Source organism: Vulpes lagopus, chromosome 8 (assembly GCF_018345385.1).
Source record: "Vulpes lagopus strain Blue_001 chromosome 8, ASM1834538v1, whole genome shotgun sequence".
Classification (NCBI taxonomy): Eukaryota; Metazoa; Chordata; class Mammalia; order Carnivora; family Canidae; genus Vulpes; species Vulpes lagopus.
The window spans coordinates 92434741-92458082 of record NC_054831.1 but is presented as its reverse complement, the minus strand read 5'-3'; the positions used below and the strand labels follow the sequence as shown (position 1 = coordinate 92458082).

General features: G+C 37.3%; 1 protein-coding gene across 4 annotated transcripts in view; it reads left to right on the top strand.

Moving 5' to 3' along the window:
* The first annotated feature begins 201 nt into the window (after nt 1-201).
* SLC38A9 (solute carrier family 38 member 9) overlaps nt 202-23342 on the top strand; it is an 83019-nt gene continuing 59878 nt past the window's right edge. The window contains exons 1-2 of one of the 4 annotated variants that reach the window (XM_041766930.1): nt 202-383; nt 12697-12843. In XM_041766930.1, the coding sequence (XP_041622864.1) occupies nt 12740-12843 (104 nt within the window). In that variant the 5' untranslated portion in view covers nt 202-383; nt 12697-12739. Of the gene's footprint in view, nt 384-12696; nt 12844-23342 lie in introns of those variants that run through there. The other 3 variants (XM_041766931.1, XM_041766934.1, XM_041766933.1) reach the window with 3 other exon arrangements.

The following is a 23342-nucleotide window of genomic DNA, read 5'->3' as shown; positions in this document are numbered from 1 at the left end:
TGCAGGCGACGGCATTTCTTCTCCTAAGCTTTCGGACCTCAGGCTAGCATAGCCGCCAAGGCCGAACAGCAAGCAGCAGAGATGAGATTTGCGCACCTGGACCGCCCCGCCTTCCAAAGCCGGACGATTGGGCTCTGCGGCGAGAGGCTTGTTGGCTATCGCAGAGGCCTCTGGGAGTTGTAGTCCCCAGGGGCGGGAGGTGTCACAGCGGCGGGCGGCTTAAAGCGCTCAGAACTCCATCCCCCGCCGGCCCCCGCGGCCCAGGCTGTTGCCTCTTCCTGTTCAAGGGGAGAGAAGCCCTGCTGCCGCAAGTTGAGAGGATTTGGGAAGGGGTCTCCGCCTTCTTCCTGACTTCTCCGAGATTGAGAGCTTGGCTGACGCAGGTAGGGCATGTTTCCTGGTCTTGCAAAAATCACCCTTCCGGAGGGAGCGGAGGGGACAAAGGGGAGCGGCGGGAGCCGCTGAGCTTGCTGTGGAGCCGGCTGTCACCGGGGAAGTTCCTTAATGAAGCGCGTCGAACAGTTGCTTCTTGGGGGAGCGGTGAGGCCGAAGTCGGGGACCGAAGAGACCCCTCCGGAAGGGCGGCGCGCGCTTCTCTCCGGGCTCTGGCGGCTCCTGCGGGGGCTGAGAGAATTCGAGGGGCTGTGAGGGAGTCGGTGCCTGTTTGAGCCTTCGGAGAGAGGCGGGGAGACGGGAGGTAAACCCCCGGGTGAGAAAGAGGAGAACTGGAATCATTGCGAGAGCCGGCGAGGCTTTTCCCTACCTCGAGTTGGGAAGAGCTGGAGAAAGGAGATGGGGAGGAAACACCTTCGTGCCTTGAGCGAGGACCACAGATGGGTGGCGGGCCCGAAACCCTTGAAGTCCTCGCCGCATTCCTCACCCGTTCCCCTCCCCCTCCCCCACCCCCACCCGGGTCTCTAACGTGAGAGCGGGTGTCTTGATGGGAGTAGGTGGCTTTACATCTTAGCTGTCTTAGAATACGGAACTGGAAGAGGCCCTTGAGAAAAGCCTCAAAAGCTAGCCAAGCACATTCTCCTTACTGGACTTAGGAGGAAACGACGGTCCACCAAGTTGGAGAAACTGCCTCGCGCATGACCAGCCAGCCAGTTAATTGCCAACTGGACTAAAACCGAAATTTCATGACTCTGAAGTAGTGCCTTAATCTACTGCTGAGATCTGTAGATCAGCAAACGTGTTACTCCTTTTTTCTTTTATGCTTACGTACTCATTTTCTCTCCTTTACCCTATAATTCCTTTCACTATTTTTTTTTTTATATTCCCCGTATGAGTGAAACCATATCATGATAAATCAGAGAGGGTGACAAACCATGAGAGAGACTCCTAACTCTGGGAAACGAACGAGGGGTGGTGGAAGGGGAGGTGGGCGGGGGGATGAGGTGGCTGGGTGACAGGCACTGAGGGGGGCACTTGATGGGATGAGCCCTGGGTGTTATAGTGTCATACTATGTGTTGGCAAATCGAACTCCAATACAAAATATATACATATTTAAAAATGCTTATGTATGCAAAATAATAAGCAGCCGCTGAAGGGAAAGTTTTTAAACGTCTCAATAAATCAAAGAAACCGCTGTCTTAACTTGAAGAAAAATCTCTACAAACTTCATAGTAATGTAAAAGGTTGGTAGCAAATTAAGCTGTCACCTTTCCTTTCCCAGTGTATGCCCACTTGAGCTCTGAGAACACTCAGCCTTAGGTTGCTTCTCTCAATCCTAAATGCTGTATATCTCAGTCATATAAAAATAGTATGTTAATCGTGATTTTACAATACCTTAAATATGTATAGTGAAGGGTAAACAGCATAAGAGGATGGGAGTACTCACCTGAATTATGAAATAAAATAATTATAGTATTTTTTTAAAGAAGGAGATATGAATATAAAAGTTAAAAAATATCATTAAGAGGTTAAAAACTGCTACTGGGCCTGCATTTTATAATACACTTAAATTTCAGTTCCTGGTGTTGGAGGAGAGGTTCGTTGGTGCCATTGCATTGTTTTGGCTGGTAATTTGTTTATCAGACTACATTGCCCTCCAGCACTGTCAAATTTTAACACTTTTTGAAGCATTAATTGATCAATTTGGAAGCATGTTTCATCAGAATTGGAGCAGTATAGTTCTTATTGGCTGACCATTACATGATTTATAAGGAAGAGGTTGAGATAATGTTACCACACTTTATAGCAGTTACAGACTTATATAGAAAAAAACACATATACATAGCATAACTTTTTTCACCAAGCTGCCTTTTTTATGATATGGTTCCATTGGCTTTTATTTACATTAACATAGTATAGAGGTGAGTAAACTACAACCAAATTGCTATGACTATTACTGCCAGATGTATTTTTTATAGAGTCTTATTGAAACATACCCATGTTCATTCATTTATATATTGTCTTATGTGCTAAAGGACAGAGTTGAGTAGCTGCAGAGATCATAAGGCTCACGAAGCCTAAATATTTATTATTTGGCCCTTTACAGAAAAAGTTTGTCAACCCCTGCTCTGCTAAGCTGAATCGCAACCTCTACCATATGCAAGGGTATTAGGTAATACTAATTTTCAGTCTCTGAAAAAGAACATATAAATACTTGTATAGTGGGTCCATAATTCAACTGATCTGTAACTCAAGGTTGAACTGCACAGGTCCATTTTTACATGAATTTTTTACAGTATAGTACTGTAAATGTATTTTTCTTATGACTTTCTTAATAACATTTTGTTTTCTCTAGCTTTTATGTAAGAATACTCTATAACATGTACAATATACAAAATATGTGTTAATCAACTATTTATGCTGTCAGTAAGGCTTCCAGGCAAAAGTAGGCTATTAGTAAAGTTTGGGGGGGAAGTCAAAAGCTATATTTGCATTTTCAACTGCAGGGTTGTGGTAAGTGCCTTTAACTTCTACTTTGTTCAGGGGTCAGCTCTACATTTCTTGGACAAATACTTGATAGGTCCTATTGCAGATTGTTGCTAGCATCTTGGCTAGATACAATAGATTTGCTTTTGCAAAGAATTGTAAAAGGACACTTCTGAGCCTAATGTTTTGGAAAAGAGCTGACATCCTTTGAAATATACTGAAACTCACAGATCAGTACCTTTTAAAAATAATGTCATACGAACTTTCTTTGGTTGCTTTCTATGTCCTTTTTATGGCTTTTTCAATGCAGGTATCAGCAAGCAGGTCAGTTATTTGTCATTTTCCTCTTGAGACTTCATACTGAAACCAATTTTAAAGTAAGTAGGACTTATTATTAAAAGACTTTGCTTTGACCTTAACAGTCTTGCTTCTGGGACTTTTTTTTTTTAATTTTTTAATTTAAAAAAAAAAAGATTTTATTTATTTATTCATGAGAGACACTGAGAGAGAGAGGCAGGCTCCATGCAGGGAGCCCGACGCGGGACTTGATCCCGGGACTCCAGGATCACACCCTGTGCCAAAGGCAGGCACTAAACTACTGAGCCACCCAGGGATCCCTGGGACTTTGTTTTAAAACTCGGAGGATTGAGTGAGCATTAGAAATGAGTATATCTGTTTATGTCATCTTGCACGTTTAGCTCCCTGTATCAGTGTTATGTCTATGGCAAATTAATGGTGTAGAAGTATTCAACATTTTAGTTATTCATTGATGGTGCTGTTTTGTGTTATTACCTATATAATATTAGTTGTGGGAGTCTAATTTGCCTCTCAGTCTAATTCATCAGACTTCAGAATATCTTGTAGTTGTACTCATCAAGATTCCAAAAAGCATTACATTTCCTTCAAAATAGCATTCTTGGGGTATTTGAAACTCAGGCTAATCGACTAATTGAGGCAACTAAAAATTACCAATTTTCTTACAATTCTTTGTATTTACTTGAATTTTTTTAAAGATTTTATTTATTTATTCTTTTTTAAATTTTTATTTATTTATTTATTTTTTATGGTAGTCACACACACAGAGAGAGAGAGAGAGAGAGGCAGAGACATAGGCAGAGGGAGAAGCAGGCTCCATGCACTAGGAGCCCGACGTGGGATTCGATCCCGGGTCTTCAGGATGGCGCCCTGGGCCAAAGGCAGGCGCCAAACCGCTGCACCACCCAGGGATCCCTTATTTATTTATTCTTGAGAGAGATTTTATTTATTTATTCTTGAGAGACAGAGAGGCAGAGACACAGGCAGAGGGAGAAGCAGGCTCCATGCAGGGAGCCCGATGTGGGACTCAATTCTGGGACCCCCAGGATCATGCCCTGGGCTGAAGGGAGGTGCTCAACCAGAGCCACCCAGGCGTCCCATATTTACTTGCATATTATTAAATCTTTGAAAAGCACTAGAGACTTCAGGCTCATTTACAACTTATTTAGATCATTGAGGTATTATCAGTGTTCTTGCTTATTTGGAATAAAGAGCTAATTTGACAGTGTCACAACATTTTAGATTTGCTCAGAACAAATACATGTATGTGATTAAACTGAAACCTTTATGTCAAATCCTGAACACCTTTCATGTTTTCCCTAAATTTGATTATCATTTCTGGTAAGGCTGACTGAAATCCAAGGACCTTTCTAGATTTTTCTTGTTCTGGGTTTCCTAACATTTAATCTTAGCGAAAGTATTAATCTCCAGGAGTTCAAAGAATCCTCTCTTCCTAAACTCAGCCACATTCTCAGTTCAGTATAGGAACCTATACTGCAGAGAGTATTGGTTAGAAACAGAAGTCTGGGCAGACACCACGGTATACTGGAAACGACAACACTCTACTTAATGTACCAGTGTAGACCATGCCTCAAATTAACTATTGTGTATAATTCAAATAAAGAACACCCTGACAATACTTTCTGAAGGTGATTTTCTCAGTTTTTAGAGATTGAGGAGCAATAAGATTGTGTCTCCTCATCAATATTAAAATTTTTCTCTAGCATTTATCAATTCAATTGATGACTTTTCTCTTACAGTATACAAATTTCATTAAGTTTGGTTTTATTAAAAAAAACAAACAAACAAACAAAAAAGTTTGGTTTTATTAAGTTCAGAAATAATAGCAAACTTATCTATGGAGTATAACAGTGCCTGGCATGCTTCTAAATGTTTACACAAAGGAATTTATAGATTTTTAGAAAAATTTTTGTGTGCTTAAATTGTTTTGAATGAATATTCCCCCGGTTCTTATGTACTCTTTTTAATGAGAGGATCCTGGCTGACAATCATCTTTTCAATTCCTAAAATGTTTAATTTTTGAAACTGAGAGAATTTTTTTAAAAATTCTGTAAAGCTAATAACTTCAGTTTTTTTCAGGAGGCAAATTAATGCTGAGACTGAGATTGTATTTGCCAGTGGTTTATTTAACGTAGGTTCACTGTGGGAATTTCACAAGCCAATAGTATACAGAATAATGCCTCTTAATAAGCCAATAAAGATATAGCATATTCCAAATCAGTGATAAACTAACCATACTCTTGTTCAATACAAGGGTAGATGAAAGGAATGAAGTCCAAATTTAGTTAAGGTGTACCTTTTTGGAGTTGGTACTTGGGAAAGACAGCTTAGCCAACCAGAGCTAATGTCCAGCTGCCTGCACAAAAGTAAAAGTCTCTTTCTGTTAGAGCATGTTGTTAGGGAGGATCAGTGTCCCTGTTGATGGGCAAGATGATCTCCGGGCTGCTACACAGCTTTTGCCACTGCAGACAAAAGTAGCCTTTGCCTCAGCAGGATCTAATTGCCTCCAGGTCTTTGGAGAGCTATTTTAGATCAGCAGTCACCTTGGCTATGCCAAACACACTGATAGTCCTCACATACTCACTATTTATAGTACAGATACCCTCTTGCCATAGTTGCATGTTCATATGTTTTTATTGGTAAGCAGTTGAGCTCCTGAGTTCTTATCAGTGAAAACAGATGAGATGATGACATCCTAGCACAACTTACTTTGTTTATATCAAAATGACTGTACTTCTAAAACAACATTTTTTTGACCTTTGTCATAAACAGATGGATTATAACAGTTCACTTAAATTGTAAACAAGTAGACTTGAAGTCAAACCAATACACAGTATAACTTCTCTACAATATCTTGATTTCCCAAGTTTTTAATTTCTGTGCTATATCTACCTTAATTTAAAATGTATTTTTCATTGATATTTTATATATTTTCACTCCTTATATCCAGGAAACAGTTTTTTCAAGTTAATTAGTCATTGACAGTGTGAAATTAAGGAAGTTTAATAGGACTATCAATCCTAGTTTTATAATTAGCAGTTCAAAGTAATCTTGAAAAATACTGCTTTTTAGTTTTAAAATTTAAGACCAAACAAATCAACTGAATTATTAGTTAGCTTTATTATGCAAAGGGAGGAACTGAAAGATCAAGTTTGTGTTTTTTTGCTTAACTAATTATTTTTGTGAAATTACTTAACTTTGTCTCAGTTACTTCCATCTTATTGGAAGATTAATAACGACTATTAAATAATGTACACTTTATATTCAGGATCATTTCTCATGCTTCACATCTGATTTTTTTGTGAATCTGTGTTTTAAACAGGCAAGTAAACTTTTTACCATAAGAGATTAATCTTGCACTGATCTATTACAAAGTTAATTTAGCAGCCAGGACTAACAATTGGTGTAGGAAATGATGAACTGAAAATTGGAGTTGGTAATTAACATCCTGCTAGGTTTTATTTTTTAAGTGATTTAGGACAAGTTACCTGACTTCCAGGTTTCCTAAAATAATAATATATTTTTTTAAGTTTTTATTTATTTATTCATGAGAGACACACACAGAGAGAGAGAAGACATAAGCAGAGGTAGAAGCAGGCTCCATGCAGGGAGCCCGACATGGGACTCTATCCTGGGTCTTAGGCAGCGCTAAACCGCTGAGCCACCCGAGCTGCCCAATAATATTTTTTAAGTTTATTAAGGATGGGGACCATGAGTTTAAAAAAAGTTTATTTTCTCAGTACTTCAGTACATTGTAGAGTCTCAGTGTGACGTTGTTGAATGAATATATTGTTCAGAGTTTGCCATTAGTCAATATTTTAGTTGTCTCATCTTAAAAGAGATTATCAAAAGGAAGACAGAATAAAACGCTTCATGACTAGAGATGGTAGTACTTTGATTTCACTTTTTTGAAAAGTCACTTTTTTTTGTCTCTGGTAAGACTGATAAGTTAATGAGAGCTTTGGCTTAAATGCTGGGCAGGAAAACAGAACAGAAGAGGGAAACGGAAGGGAATGACAGAGGAAAGAAAATGCACATATTCTAGGGATGGAATATGTTACCAACATCTTTGTCACTTTAATAGTGGCATTTTGAAGACTTTCACCTACCTCCCACTACCTCTACTGCAGAATTTTTCACTTAGAAAAAAGAGGAAAACCTCAAGAGGCTGCATATGTAAAAAAAGTTTTTTCATTTGTTTTCTGAGAGAAATAATAATGCGTTTTTTAAGATTTATTTTCCCATTACGAAGTACTAAGTATAATACACATCATTTTGCTTAATTTTCAACCACACCAGTGAGGTGGAAGTTATTTTTTCAGTTTCACTGATGAGAAAATAAATTAATGGAGGTTAAATGGTTAACCTTCAGTTACATAGGTAGTGAGTAGCAGGTAAGGATTGCTGACTCAAAAACTTTTTTTTCTACTCTGTCATAAATGCTATATTTAGAAAAGTAGTAGTAGCAGTCTTAAGACTCCGTTAAACAAATACAGCACCAATAAAACTACTTGTTAAGAAGTCAGGAAAGAAGCACAGCATAATGGCAAAGCATATAGACTCTGAGCCTAGACTGCCTGGGTTTGAATTCTAGCTCTCCCACTTACTAACTTTGTAATTGGTTAACTTCTCTGTGCCTTGGTCTCCTTATTTATAAAACGAAGATAATCATAGTAACTTAGAATTGAGGAATAAAGATAAAGCACTTGCCTTTAAATGTTAAAACCTATTTATTTCACTTTATGGAACTTGGTGTTTGTGTTTGCTTATGTGTGAAATGCAACATGCGTACAGAAAAGTGCATAAAACATGTATGTAATTTTAGAGTAAATTATAAAGCAAACCAGAATCAAGTTGAAGAATACAATATTGCCATCACCATATAAGATACTTTCCTGTCCCTTCCTATCACAACCTACTTACCTAGGTAAAATCACATTCTACTTACCTAGAGCAGGGTTTCTCAACCTTAGAACTATTGACATTTTGGACTGAATAATTCTTTGTTGTAGGAGGCTGTCTTGTTCTTTGTAGGATATTTAGCAGCATCCATAGTCCCTGCCCACTAATGGCATTTTGCCTAGTGATAAAAACCAATTGGGTGAGATCAAGTGCTTCTCTATAACTCTCTATAACTCTGCCTGCTATGTACAGAGTAGACTGTAAGGGCATAGGGTAGAAGCAGGGATCTCCATCAGAATGTTGTAGAAATCTTGGTAATAAGTGATGGTGGCCAGACCCTGGATATACTTGAAGAGAAAGCCAACACTATTTTCCTAATAGATTGAATGTACACTGAGAAAAAAAGTCATGGATACCCCCAAGAATTTTGACCTGAATAAATAGTATTTAGATGCCATCATTTGAAATCAGGAAAACAATGAGTAGGATAGTTTTTTGGGGAAAAAACTAAAAGTTCAGTTTTGGATATATTGTCCATTATATCCAAATAAGATGTTAATAATATATACATATGTCGAATCATTACATTGTATAATACAATGTTCTGTATCAGTTATATTATTAAAGTGGGGACACTTTCATGTCTCAGTCAGTTGAGCGAGTGTCTGACTCTTGATTTTAGCTCAGGTCATGATCCCAGGGTCCTGAGATCGAACCCTGCATCAGGCTCTGTGCTCAGCAGGGAGTTTGCTTAGGATTCTCTTTCTCCCTCTGCTTGTATGCACTCTCTCTTTCTCTAAATAAATAAATACAACTTTTTAAAAAAAAGATGTTAGTTTGATCTAAAAGATTAGACAGTTGGATATGCAAGTGTGAAATCCAGGAGGGAAATGTTGGCTGGAAATGTTACTGTGGAAGTATCATTGTCTAGATCAATAGAACTTTCTGCAGTGATGGAAATGTTTTATATCTACACTGTGTAGTTTGGTAGCCACTAGCCACATGTGGCTGTTGAACACTTCAAATGTGGTTAGTGTGACTCAAGTACTGAATATTTTTAAATTTAATTTTAATATATACAGCTACATGTGACTAGTGGCTGCTGTATTATGTAATGCAAATAGTATTACTAAAACCGTGAGATTGGATAATATTACCTACAGATTGAGGGTAGATAACATTACGTACAGATTGAGAACCAAGGCTGAACCTTGAGACTGCAATTTTAAGAATTCTAGGACACAAGAAATAAATAGAAAATGAGACAAAGAAAGAGGAGAGACCAGGAGGGTGTAGAGAAAACCTAGAACCCTAGTGAATCTAGTTTAAGAAAGAAAGTGTTGACTTATGTCACTTATTTCTGATAAGACAAGTGAGTTAAATACTGAAAAATGACCATTGGATTTAAGTCATTGGCAATCTAACAAGAGCACTTTCTCTGTAGTGATGGGGAAGATAGCCTGATTAGCATGGGTTCAAGAAAGAATGGGAGGATCTTTTCTATTTTATGTTATTTCTCCTAGGTTTTTTATGTTTTTCTCCTTTTCTTGCTTTTGTTTAGATCTGCATTTTTTTTATCATTCTCTTTTTCTATTCTACTAGATTTTAAGTTATGTATTGTTTTAAAGTTACCTTTAAAATTGCAGCATGCATTGCTTCAAAATATAATGCTGATCTAGACAATACAAACACTTTAGAACACTAATTCCAAGACCTTCACTTGACTTTTTTCCCCTTTGGTCTGAAATTTTAATTCTTTTTTTTTCTGCTCTATGATATTGTTTATTAATTCTGCTTGGAATTCGTTAAACTTCTTGAATCTGCAAATTGTTATCTTTAATGAATTGTAGAAAATTCTTAGGCACTATCTCTTCAAATATTACTTCTGCTATCTCCTCTCTATGGTTCTCCAATTACATGCATATTAGACCTTCTCTATCTCCCATGTCTCTTAACTTGTCTTCCACATTTTCTGTCTTTTTTTCTCTTTTTGCCATTCTAGATAGTTTCTTCTGATTTGTCTTCTAGGTCATTAGTTTTGAACTTTTATTTTTTAAAAGATTTTATTTATTTATTTTTGAGAGAGGCAGAGACATAAGCAGAGGGAGAAACAGGCTCCCTGTGGGGAGCCCATTGTGGGACTCCATTGTGGGACTCCAAGGCATCTCAAGCCTTGAGCCGAAGGCAGATGCTCAACCATTGAGCCATCCAGGCATCCCAGTTTTAAACTTTTAAATTCACCCATCAAGTTTTAAATTTTGGCTATCTTACTATTGGGAGGAGTTAAAATTCATTCTGGTTCTTGTCAAACAAGTTACTTTTTGGTAATCTCCACTTTGTCTTTATTTGTTGTTTGCTTTACAGAATATATTTATTGCAGCATGTACTGGGAATCATATTTGAAGTTATAAGCTAATTTAGTGAAATGAGCTTCATATATGCAAAGTGAGATTAATGTAATTAATACATATTAAATCAAAATTTCTTTTTTTTTTTTTTTTTAAAGATTTGAGAGAGAGAAAGCGTGCATGAGCAGGGGGAAGGGCAGAGGGAGAGAGAGAGAAACAGACAGAATCTTCAAGCAGACTAGACTCCCTGCTGAGTACAGAGCCTAATAGAGTGCTCAATACCAGGACCCTGAAATCATGACCTAGGCTAAAATCAAGAGTCCACCACTTAACTGACTGAGCTACCCAGGCACCCCATTAAATCAAAAATTCTTTTAAAAAAAAAAAAAGATTTTTTATGTATTTATTTGTGAGTGAGCATGAGCAGTGTGGAGAGGCAGAGGGAGAGAGCAAGCAGATTCCCCACTCAGCGGGGAGCCTGTCACAGGGCTCAATCCCAGGACCCTCAGGTCATGACCTGAGCCAAAAACAGGCACTTAACCAACTGAGCCACCCAGGCACCCTTAAACAAAAATTAATACAAAGTTGGCAAAAGAAGGGGAAAAAAAACTTTTTTAAAAAGATTTTATTTATTCATGAGCAACACAGAGAGAGGCAGAGACACAGGCAGAGGGAGAAGCAGACTCCATATAGGGAGCCAATGCAGGACTCAATCCCAGGACCCCGAGATCACTCCCTGAGCCGAAGGCAGACGCTCAACCACTGAGCCACCCACATGTCCCTGTATTAGTTTTAGCGTATAATATAGTGTTTCAGCAGTTCCATATATTACTCAGTGCTCATCAAGATAAGTGCACTTCTTAATCCCCATCACCTATTTCACCCATCTCCCCACCTACCTCTCCACCTCCCCTCTGGTTACCATCTGTTTTCTATAGTTAAGAGTCTGTTTTTTTGGTTTGTCTCTTTTTTTTCCTTTGCTTGCTGTTTTGTTTCTTAAATTGCACATATGAGTGACATATAGTATTTGTCTTTCTCTGACTGGCTTTTTTTTTGCTTATCATTACCTTCTCTAGATCTATTGGCTGAATACTATTCCACTGTATATGTATCTACTTTATCTTTTATTTAAAAACAGGAAACATAATTATTTTCTAATCTTGTTTTTTTTTCTAATCTTGTTTTGATAATCCCTATAGTTGGAAGTCTTTATAAATCTATTTAAGCTGGTGTTTCTTCTGGTTCTCACTTAATAGTATTTTATTTCTTTGCATGCTAGGTTATTTTTGGCTGTATACTGTTCATCATCCTTGAAAGATTGTTAGCAGATCTTTGAGGCATAGGATCAAGGTGTGTCCTCCAAGAAAAGATTTACATTTGTTTTTAGCAGTTACCTAGAAGTTGTACCAAGCAAGTTAACCTTAAATTATATTCACAACTTTAAGTGTTCTTTGCCCTCTTTGCAAATCCACATGAAGTGCAGTTTATAGTATATAACACTTCCCCTTCTACAGATGCAGACATGCATGTATGCATGCATGCACATGTGTACACACACAAACTGCCTGTGGGCAGTGTCAGGAAATTTGGTTTGTAGTTCTCATGTCAGGGAGTGACATTTCTACTGCTTGCTAATCCCTCATCTAATGGTAAAGATTTTTGTACTCCCAGCTATATTATTGTGAGGAAGGAAAGGGGATGATTTCTTATTATATCATTCCTTGCTCTGAGTAAATCCCAGGTTTTGTCTTATATTTCCCAAGTACTTCACAAGGCCTTGAAAACCTCAGTCCCATCTTTTTCTGAACAGCAAATACCCTCCAGGCAGAAGCAATTTCTTGAGCTATTTACCTCACTAGGTTCCTTAACTGTACCTACTAATCACCTGATTATCATCATTATTTTTGATGCTTTTCAAAAGATGTTTTCTGTATTTTATCCAATAGTTTTAGTTGTTTTCTATGGGAAAATGGGTCCAAATAGGCTAATCTGCTTTATTACTAGAAATGGATTGCCCCACTTACTTTTTTATTAAGCTGAGAAAAACAGTAACTACAATTCAGCTTAGCTAATTTCTGATAAAACATTTTAGCCCTATACCTCATTAAGATATCATCAGCAAATTCCTGTATTTTTCCAGTATCTTAAGCATGCAGCCGTATTACCTGTTAATAGGAAAATAATTTTTAATTAAGTTTTATATTTTTTTATCCTTTCTGGTTTATATAGGACTGACCTGATCAGTGTTTAGAGCCTAAGAAAAGTGACAAACATGGATAGTGATTCTAGGCATCTTCTCATCCCTGAGGTAGATCATGAAGTAAATCCTGGACCTATGAATATCCAGTTTGATTCATCAGATCTAAGATCCAAAAGGTAAGAGATTAAAATAAAATACTTATTTCATAATTAGAGTTTTAATTATTAGACTAGAACTAATTATGTAACCAAATATATATAGCTTTGAATATAAAACATCCAATTACTTAACAGCATTTGTATGTGGGAGGGGAAAAATATGAATATTCTTTTGTCTTTTACATTTGACTTTTTTGACTAAGCTCACCGTCTTTGGAATGGGTTGGGTTAAATTTTACAAAATAAGATGTATTTATATAATATATTTAACAAATATATTGATTACCTGCTCTGTGCAAAGTAATATGCTAGGTACTGGGGATAAAACAGTAAAATTAATACATAATCCTTACCTGAGCTTAAATTGCAGCAGAAAGTTTAAGATAATTTGAGCTTAAAATTTATATTTCATTGCATACCTGGAAAACCTAAAATAAACCACTGCAAAATTATTGTAAGTGAGAATTCAGTAAAGTGGCTCTTTACAAAATAAGAAAAAGTAGTATTCCAGTAAGAGAATGTAATGGAAGGAAAGAAAAAAATGAGATAAGAGTAGCCTTAACAATGTGCAAAATCTACATGAGAGGGCAGCCCCGGTGGGTCAGCAGTTTAGCGCCGCCTTCGACCCCATGTGTAATCCTGGAGACCCGGGATGGAGTCCCATGTCAGGCTCCCTGCATGGAGCCTGCTTTTCCCCTCTCCCTGTGTCTCTGCCTCTCTCTTTCTCTGTGTCTCTCATGAATAAATAAAATCTTTTAGAAAATCTACATGAGAGAAACTTTAAGGTTTAGAGTATTTTTTCATATCTGAAATGCTGATTGTGAGTTGAACTGTTCTTGATTTTTGGTAATATAACACTAAGATAAACTGCTACCAAAACATCTGATACAATAATCTCTTAGTACGTAAAGATATATTTTTTTAATTTACTGAAAGAACTCTTGAGCTTATTTGGTATTTTATCATATATCTCTTATGCTATTATAACAGTAAAAACAAAATATATCATTTAAGATACTACTAATGCTTCACCTTTAGAATATGATTCCTTGCCATCAATTTTCTGATTTGGTGTTATCAAAATTGGGATTTTTTTCCCTCCCATACCTAATTGTCCTTTGTATCATTAAGGATGTTAATAATGCAGTATTTGTTAAAAGAATTTTCTTTCAAATTGCTGACACTTTCTTTTAGTTTGGATGCTTGCACTTTCCTAATCTTACCAGAAGGTGTCACAGAAGGTTTTCTGACAATATTATGGCCCATATTTCTTCTTAAATGGTTTGGTGACTGAAATGACCAGAAATTACAATTATCTGTCATACCACCAGGAATGACACCACTTTTATGACAGCTGACAGTGATTAGAAGATGTACTGGATTATGAGATCTAACCATATTTTAGAAGTGTATATGTTAGAATTGGTAAAATATGACATATAATGAAAAGGCATATTTTGCATTCAGTGGAAGGACTCCAAAATACAGTTAATGCTCTTTAAATTTTACTCCATAAATTTAATGTTTCCCCTCGCCCCCAAAAATGCCAGCAGCCAATTCCAAAGTTTATATGGCTCACCAATTTCATTTCTAAGCATTAACTCATAATGTCAAATAATATATGTACAACGTTTTTAACACAATATTTTTTTATAATAGTAAAAGATTTAAAACAACCAGAATGTCTTTTCTTACAGGACTGGATAAATAAATTTTGGCACATTGATAAAATGGAATATTTTTCATCCATTAAAAAGAAGGAAATGGCTTTATTACATATCAAAATGGAACAAGTCTTCAACTTGTTAAATCAGAAAAGTTCAAAACAGTGTATATAATGTACCGCCATTTGGGTAAAAATAAATTTTAAAACTATATATAATACAATATGTATAAGTGGCTCTGGAAAAATAATTAGATGTTTCTGGGTTTTTTTTAAGGTTTTATTTATTTATTCATGAGAGACACAGAGAGGCAGAGACACAGACAGAGGGAGAAGCAGGCTCCATGCAGGGAGCCCGATGCGGACTCAATCCCGGGACTTCAGGATCACTCCCTGGGCCGAAGACAGGTGCCAAACCACCGAGCCACCCAGGGATCCCCCTAAGTAGTAGATGTTAAGAGTGGTTGCCTCCTCAGAGAGAAACTGTGCTTGCGGTGGGAGATGTGGCAGATGCTGTTGGGTAAATACTCAACAACTATTCAACCACCATACCTGTTCCTTGCCCACAGAATCTTAATTTTGTCAATAGTGGCAATAGATTCTGATCCAGGAGATGAAGGAGGATTGATGTAAGCTAGTCTTCATAATCCTATTTCCATTTTCCAGATACGTAATTTTTTAGTCTTTTCTGAAGCTAGAGATGGCAGAGAAATGTATCATTGTCATTTATATAATGGCCATCACAGAAGATAATGAAATGAATCTTATAATTTTCACTTGTGTATTCCAACATCAAGTGAATACAAGAACTTATGAATGCTAAGTGAATGTTCAGGATTTTTTTTGAAACCTCTAAATTCTATGATAAATAATTGACCACTGTGACAATAGAACATAGGTCATTAAAGTGCATTCCATTGCAATAAGTTGGCAGGAGTTCATCCAGTTTTCTGAGAATCTGTTTAACCGTGTAGATTAAATGGAAATATATTTTCTGTAATGAAACTTGTCAAAATGAGAAAGAATCAACTATTCACAATCATGGGATAACTACCTAGGTAAGCATGTTTTAAGGAAAGCAAGTATTTATTGGGACTTGCAGTATTGAATGCCAATTTGCTTGTCAAATAATTTCTGTTTAAGAAAATAGGAACTATTATTTGATGAGAAAAGAAGTAGGAATACCTAAACACATTTTTAGTTCTATTAAAAGATGGGTTACTTCACTTTATATGCATAAAAAACACTTCAGACACACTGAGGGAAGTTATCTTCCACTAGAAGAGCCAGCTTTGATAACTATTTCTAAAACATTGATCATTTTAGAGTTACCATATAACTTTGGTGATGTCCCATTACAATATTGTGTAATACTATAAGATATATTTTAAAATCTGTTTACTTTAAAAAAAATTTTTTTTAATTTATTTATGATAGTCACACAGAGAGAGAGAAAGAGGCAGAGACATAGGCAGAGGGAGAAGCAGGCTCCATGCACCGGGAGCCCGATGTGGGATTCGATCCCGGGGCTCCAGGATCACGCCCTGGGCCAAAGGCAGGCGCTAAACCACTGCGCCACCCAGGGATCCCAAATCTGTTTACTTCTTAAAATTAGGCTTAATTTAGCCACATCTTCACAGATTTGTGAAATGATGAGTTTAAGTATTGTTTATCCTTTATTCTAATATGTGTTGTGATAAATATCAAGTAGTTAAGATAGCACTAATCCTTGTGCTACCTAAAAATTATCTTACGTGTAACCATACTTTGGGAAACTGGCCATTCGAGTATAGAAAGCATTGATTGTTCTTCCTCAGTTTTGCTTGTGATTAATTTTCTCTCTCCCACTAGGTGGCAATCAGAATCATGTTATCAGTTTAAATGTAACAGTTTTAAGAACTTCTTTGAACTGATAGTGTGCTGGATCTGCTTATCACATTGGTGGAACTGGGATTTAACTAGACTCAAGTGGAGGAAGAAAAGGAATACATGTCAACCATTTGGTCATTGAGGAACTTCTATGAACTATACATGTGCACTTTTCTCCCTGCACCTCTCCTCCCCCTCAAGTTTTTCACCTGGCTTGGGGTGGAGTTTGGAATGTGGGTGGAGGGACAGAAAGGTTAAGAAATCTCCCATGTTATATGTGATATATTCCATTGGCAATTACTGGTCTGAGAGATTGTTATCCTGCTTTTCCCAGACTTTGGTAACCAAAGATAGAGCTGGTATTCAGGATTGCTTCATACTGTGCTGCTGCACTGGGATTATGCCCCTTGGGAGTTGAACATTCCAACTAGCCTGAAACCAGATTGTAAAGTGGTTAATTTGTTTTTGAGTTCCCTTTTCTCAGTTTTCTTCTACCAACATTACCTCTTCCATTTTTCCTAGGGCCTAGGGCTTTCACGCTCCTCTCTGTATCCCTAGTGTTCCCCAGGGCAATAATTTACCAGGAGTTTACTCTTAGGCAATGCTTGGTAAATCATACTTTTCCTCACCCCCTTTTCACTAGTATTTATCTGTCCTATTCTTGTAGGGATTTGTTGTCTATTTGGTGTTTTATTTATTTTTTATTTATTTTTTCAAAGATTTTAATTTATTTATTCATGAGAATACACAGAGAGGAGAGAGAGAGGCAGAAACAGGCAGAGGGAGAAGCGGGCTCCACGCAGGGAGCCCAACACAGGACTCGATTTCGGATCCCCAGGGCCATGCCCCGGGCCGAAGGCGGCGCTAGGCCATCTGCTAAACCACTGAGCCACCCCGGCTGCCCTGTTTGGTGTTTTATTTATTTATTTTTTTAAAGATTTTTTTTTTTAAAGATTTATTTATTTATTTATTCAGAGAGAGCGAAAGAGTGACAGAGACACAGGCAGAGAGAGAAGCAGGCTCCATGCAGGGAGCCCGACGTGGGACTCGATCCCAGGTCCGCAGGATCACACCCTGGGCTGCAGGCGGTGCCAAACCGCTGTGCCAGTGTTTTAATGGAAAACAATCTGATGTGTCACAGACCTAGTCTATTCTTTCCATGGCTATTTGCATTTTAATGTAGAGAATCTTAGAAATATAAAAGCCTAACCTAAAGGTTAGATTTTTGTTGTTGTTGTAATTGACAACTTTGCAAGAAATCCGGTAAGCCAGCGGGATAGAGGTAGGTATTGAAAATAAGCAGCAGGGCAGCCCCGGTGGCGCAGTGGTTTGGTGCCGCCTGCAGCCTGGGTTGTGATCCTGGAGACCTGGGATCGAGTCCCACATCGGGCTCCCTGCATAGAACCTGCTTCTCCCTCTGTCTGTGTCTCTGCCCCCCTCTCTCTGTGTCTATGAATAAATAAATAAAATTAAAAAAAAATAAAGCAGCATTCTTGGTACCTTCAAACACACTGTGCCATAGCCCCTGGTTTTTTAGAATGCCTACTAGTTTCCACATATGTAAGCTGGCCTCTTTAGGTTTCATCTGGCAATAATACTATTCCTGAATAGCAGCCTGAATTGACTCTTTGAGTCCTTGTGGTCTTGGGAGAGAGAAGAAATAACAAAGCAAAGTGAGGAATTTAATAATTTGTGAAGATAGATTGGGGGCTAGTAATAGTGATCGGAAATGGTTACTGAGGCTTGATAGTTCCATAGTTAAAGATTATGGAGAAGTATAACAAAAGTTAGAAAAGTAGTTTTCCCCGGGCAGTTGGTTTCCAGAGCTGCATAAATTACATCCATGTTAAGTAGATGGGACTAGGGTCTTGACTGTGTATCAGTGACGTGGAGCAAATGGCCAACTTGCTGATTGCAGTGCTACTTCTATACCCTCCCTCTGTTCCTTTTTCCTCCTATTCTCTTCCCTCTCCTGTCCACTTTTCCCACCTTTCTTCTCGGCTCTTACTTTTCTAAAATGGAACACCTTTTTACTAAATGCTTACAAACGTGTATGTGAGTCTATGTGCATTTGGAAATGCATCAAAATATGAAATGATTTTTTTCTAATGAATGGTTTTCATTTTCCTCTATAACTTATATATTATCTTCATTATGGGCAGTATAGTACTTTTATAATGAGAACCAAGTTATTCAGAAAGTATAGCATTCAGGAGTGCCTCAGTGGCTCAGTTGGTTAAGTGTCTGCCTTCAGCTCAAGTTATGATCCCTGGGTCCTGGGATCGAGCCCCACATTGGGCTCCCTGCTCAGCAGCACAGGGTCTGCTCCTCACCACCACCACCACCACCACCACCACCACCTACCCCCCAGCGCTCAGACTCTCTCCCTCTCAAATAAATAAATAAATAAATAAAAATCTTTTTAAAAAGAAAAGGAAAAATGGCATTTCTATAATTTAGGATTAAAGTAGTATATTCAAAATGAAAACCCATTTTCTTAAAGGCATTGTTTGAATCACTGTGCTTCTGTGGAATGATACAGATCATGTTTTTTCTCTACGTAGTGGGGATTTTTTGGTGGGTATGAGGAAGTTTCTGACAAAAATAGAAGCATAAAGAAATAAATTCCATTGCACAGAGGCAAGCATTATTGAAATATTTTGATATATTTCATCTTGTCCTTCTTTTCTATGATTTTTTTTGAGGTCACATAGTATATATAATTTACTATACTACTCATTCAGTTTAAATTCATTCCTAATGCCTATTATTGCCTAGCTGTCTCCCTGCCTGCCTCCTATGTCTTTATCCCCCCCTTTCCACTTCCCTCCTCCTATCCTTCTTATATTGTTTTCTTTAGTTAGCAAACATTCACTAAGTTCCTGTACTGTACTCAAACACAGCCCCTACCTACCTCCAGGGAAGGAGATAGACACACACTGAAAAAAGAAAGCACTATGATGAGCAGTTATAAATATTTTGATTTTAACTTTTTTTTTTTTTTAACTCAGTACTTATTTTACATTAGGAAAAATACTGGTTTATCCCATCCTAAGCCAGCATTACCAAGAACCCTGTGGAATTATATCCCTGTGAGTAACTGTGCTGTAGGGTCTGGCTGAGCCCAGCCAGGAATACAATGAGGCCATTTGTAGTACTGATGGCTAGGTGTTTTGGGGGCTTTCTGTGCAGGCACTGCTCTGGGTAAGAACATCTGTTGTGATCATGTGTTTTGACTGAGGTTGAAGTTCTTTTGTTTGATTTTTGTTTTGTTTGTAATATGTAGGTGGTAGATTTTCTAAAGGATTAAGCTGGATGAAGTTTACTAACATCTAGTTACAAACATTTCTAAAGAGAAAACCTATTCAGTGCTCCATGACAGATGTGGCAAGGGCATGAAGCCTCCTCCCTGCTTACCCTCTCTACCTACCAGGAAGAGGGAATAGAAGTCCTACTTCTCCATCTCTAATTTAAGTCCCTAAGGAGACTTTCAGTGGTCTATGGCAGGAGGTGGCAAACCTTTTTTTGTAAAGGTCCCACTCATTTCTCTCTCTCTCTCCATCTCTTGCATACACACACTCTCTCTTGCTCAAATAAATAAAATATTTTTTAAAAGTCTTTTATCACATGATATATATACAGAAGACTATTTGACATATATGTACAATTTAATTTTTTTAAAGATTTATTTAGATTTATTTAAGAGAGAGAGAACAAGCAGGGGGAGGGGCAAAGAAGGGGGGGGGAGGAAACTCCCTGCTGAGCAGGGAGCCCAACAAGGTGCTGCTGGACTCCATCCCAGGACCCTGAGATCATCACCTGAGCCAGAGACAGACACTTAACCAACAGAGCCACCCAGGTGCCCCTATATGTACAATTTAAAGAATAATTATAAAGCCAACACCAGTGCAAGCAACACCAAGGTATAGAAACAGCAGCACCCCAGAAGTTCTCATAGATCCTTCACCAAACACATTTTCCTTCCTCCCTACAGGTAACCATTCTCCTGACATTTGTATGACCATTTCCCTACTTTTCTTTATTGTTTTTGCATCCCTAAATACTGAATTCATTTTTACCTTTTTGAGTACTTTATGTCAATGAGATCATTCTATATGTATTATTTTAGAATTTTTGTTCAGCATTGTAATTTCCATCCAAGTTGAATGTAACAATAGTTCTTTCCCATGCTTTCTGATATTTTATTCTGTGAGTATTTGAAGTTTACATATATACATTCTACTGTTGTTGGACATTTAGGTTGTCTCCAGTGGAGTTCTTACAAATAGCATTCTTATAAACATTACTGTATGTTTGTCTTAGCATACATGTGCAAGAACTTACCAAGGATATATGTATGTGTATATTCATCTTAACTAGATAATGCCAAACTCTTTTTCTACAGGAGTTTAAACCAGTTTGCATTCCCACTATAGTAAGAGTTTCCATTACTCCTGCTAGTGCTTGGTATTGTCAGGTTTAAAAATTTCAGCAATTCTGGTGAACATTTAATGGAATCTCATTTTTCCTACAGGAGAATGAGGTTGGCCAGTGTTATTAATAACTACTCATTGTGGGATTATGGGTGATTATTGTATTTGTTATATTTTTTTAATGCTTTCTGTAGTACTTAAACTTAACTCCTTAGCTACTACTACATTTCTTTCACTCTTTTTTACAGAAAACTCTTTGTAAGGATTATTTATACTCACCGTATCCAGTTTTTCCCTTGAACCTAATTCAGACAGGCTTTTGCCTTGCTACTCCACTAAAACTGCTCCTATCACTATCACCAGTGGGCATTTCATTGATCAGTTCTCATCTCATTTGACTTAGGAGTAGCATTTGACACAGTTAATCATTCTGTCCTCCTGAAAAATTTTTAATTGGTTTGAGGAAAACACACTAACATACTAAATTAACTTTTGTACAGGTTATTTCTCATTTTGTATTTGTATTTGACACTTTGGTTACTCCCTCCATCATTTCTCCCCCAAGTTTTATTTTAAATATTTTTTTTATTTTAAATAGTAAACCTACAGAAAAATTGAAAGAATTTTCCCCATAATTTTTCATTAACTTTTTTGCTAATTGTAAAAGTAATATAGATTTTGATGATTATACTATGGTTATTGAGGATATTGACATTGGGGAACTCTCTGTACTATTTTTCTAACTTCTTTGTGACTCTAAATTACTTCAAAATGTTGGGACACCTGATTGGCTCAGTTGATGGAACATGTAACTCTTCATCTTCAGATCATGAGTTTGAGCCCCATGTTGGGGGTAGAGTTTACTTTTTAAAAATCATTTCAAAATAGAATTTTTCTTAAAATGATACACCATATTTTACGCACCATATTCTAATGAGCTTTTATGATATGCCAAGAACTATGGGAAAATATGGGAGTGACCACATTGACAAAAATCCTTACTTTTGTGGAACTTATGTTTACTGGAAGCAACCAATAATAAATAAGTATATGTTGTATTAGTATAAATGCTAAGGAGATACTGTAAAGCAGAGAAATGACATGAAATGACATGAAATGACAAAGGTAGAAAGATGGGTTGAAATTTTAGCTGTGCTGTCAAGGGTATCTAAATACCTCATTCCTCAAGTGAAGAAAGAATTGAAAGAAGTAAAGAAGTAAGCCATGCAGATATCTAGGGGAAAGGCTTTCAGAGACTTTGTTTTTACTTGAAATTAGTAACAAAGGTCCTGGAGTAGGTGCATGCTTGTAGTGTTTCAGGAATTGTCAGGAGCCTAGTGTGTTTAGTGTGGTAAGCAGTGAGGTCCAAGAGATAGGGTGGAGGAGATGGGGTGGCAAAAGCAGTCTGATAATATGAATCAGGAGTTTGGGCTAAAGATAATAGTTAGAGTACTATTAGCATATACATGATATTTAAATTTACATGACTAGATGGGTCCACCAAGAGATTGAGTCTAGATAAAGAGAAAATGTCAGTGGATTAAACTCTGGGTTACTCTGATTATTTGAGGGTTGGATTTGGAGAAGGAATCGACAAAGGAGATGGAAACTAGGGGTTCTTCCCTTTAGTATCATATCCTTTGTTGGATGTGAAGTCCTCCATGTCCTCGTCCAAGTTTACCTCATGTCTTACCACTTTTCTTTCTACTCCTTAGAGTTTCAAAAATACATCATGCTCACTCTCCTGGTTCTTTCTACATGGAAATACATTTTTGGAAACACTATTTCATTCCTTCTTTTTCCCATACCTGACTGACTGTATCTTTTAGGATTCAGCTCAGCTGTAACTTCCTCAGTGATCTGCCAGACATGGTTTAGCTTCTCCTTCTGTTTGATCCCATAGTACACTGCACATACCTAGCACCACACAACTCTGTTCACTCTTTTTTGCTTCCACTGTTGTTCATAAGTACTCTCTCTCTTTTTGCTTCGGGATTGGAATTGCTTACCTTCTAGCAGATTATGATCCTGTAAGTTCTATATCTTATTGATTGTTAAACATTTAGAACAATGCTTAATATTTGCTTAGTACTTAAGTAATATTTAAAAAACTTGAGAACCAGTACAAATTAATTAACCATTATAGAGAAAATCCTTAGGCCCAGCCTTTGATAATATTGAGTGAAATTGGAGTGTAAAGAGGGTTTTTGTGAAAAAGGATGTTGTACAACAGAGGAAGTGAGAAACACATTAGCAAGCTAGAGGTCACCAATATTTTTATTGTAGCAGCAAGGAATTTCTAGGTACAATGGCTTGCTTAACTTCTTTTCTGTCTTTATTGAAAAGCTGCGTATCCGACCTATCGTTTTACTGTAGCATTTTACCAAGCAGGAAGAAACATGTAAGAAACACGTATAGCAGACTCATTATTTTGAATGTTTATTTGCTTGAGATTTTTGAATATTTGATTCCCTTTTCATTTCTTAACAAACTACCCCAATCTAGCAGATGTTGGAGTGCTTCAGCTTTCACAGAGATGTGAATAAAGGAAC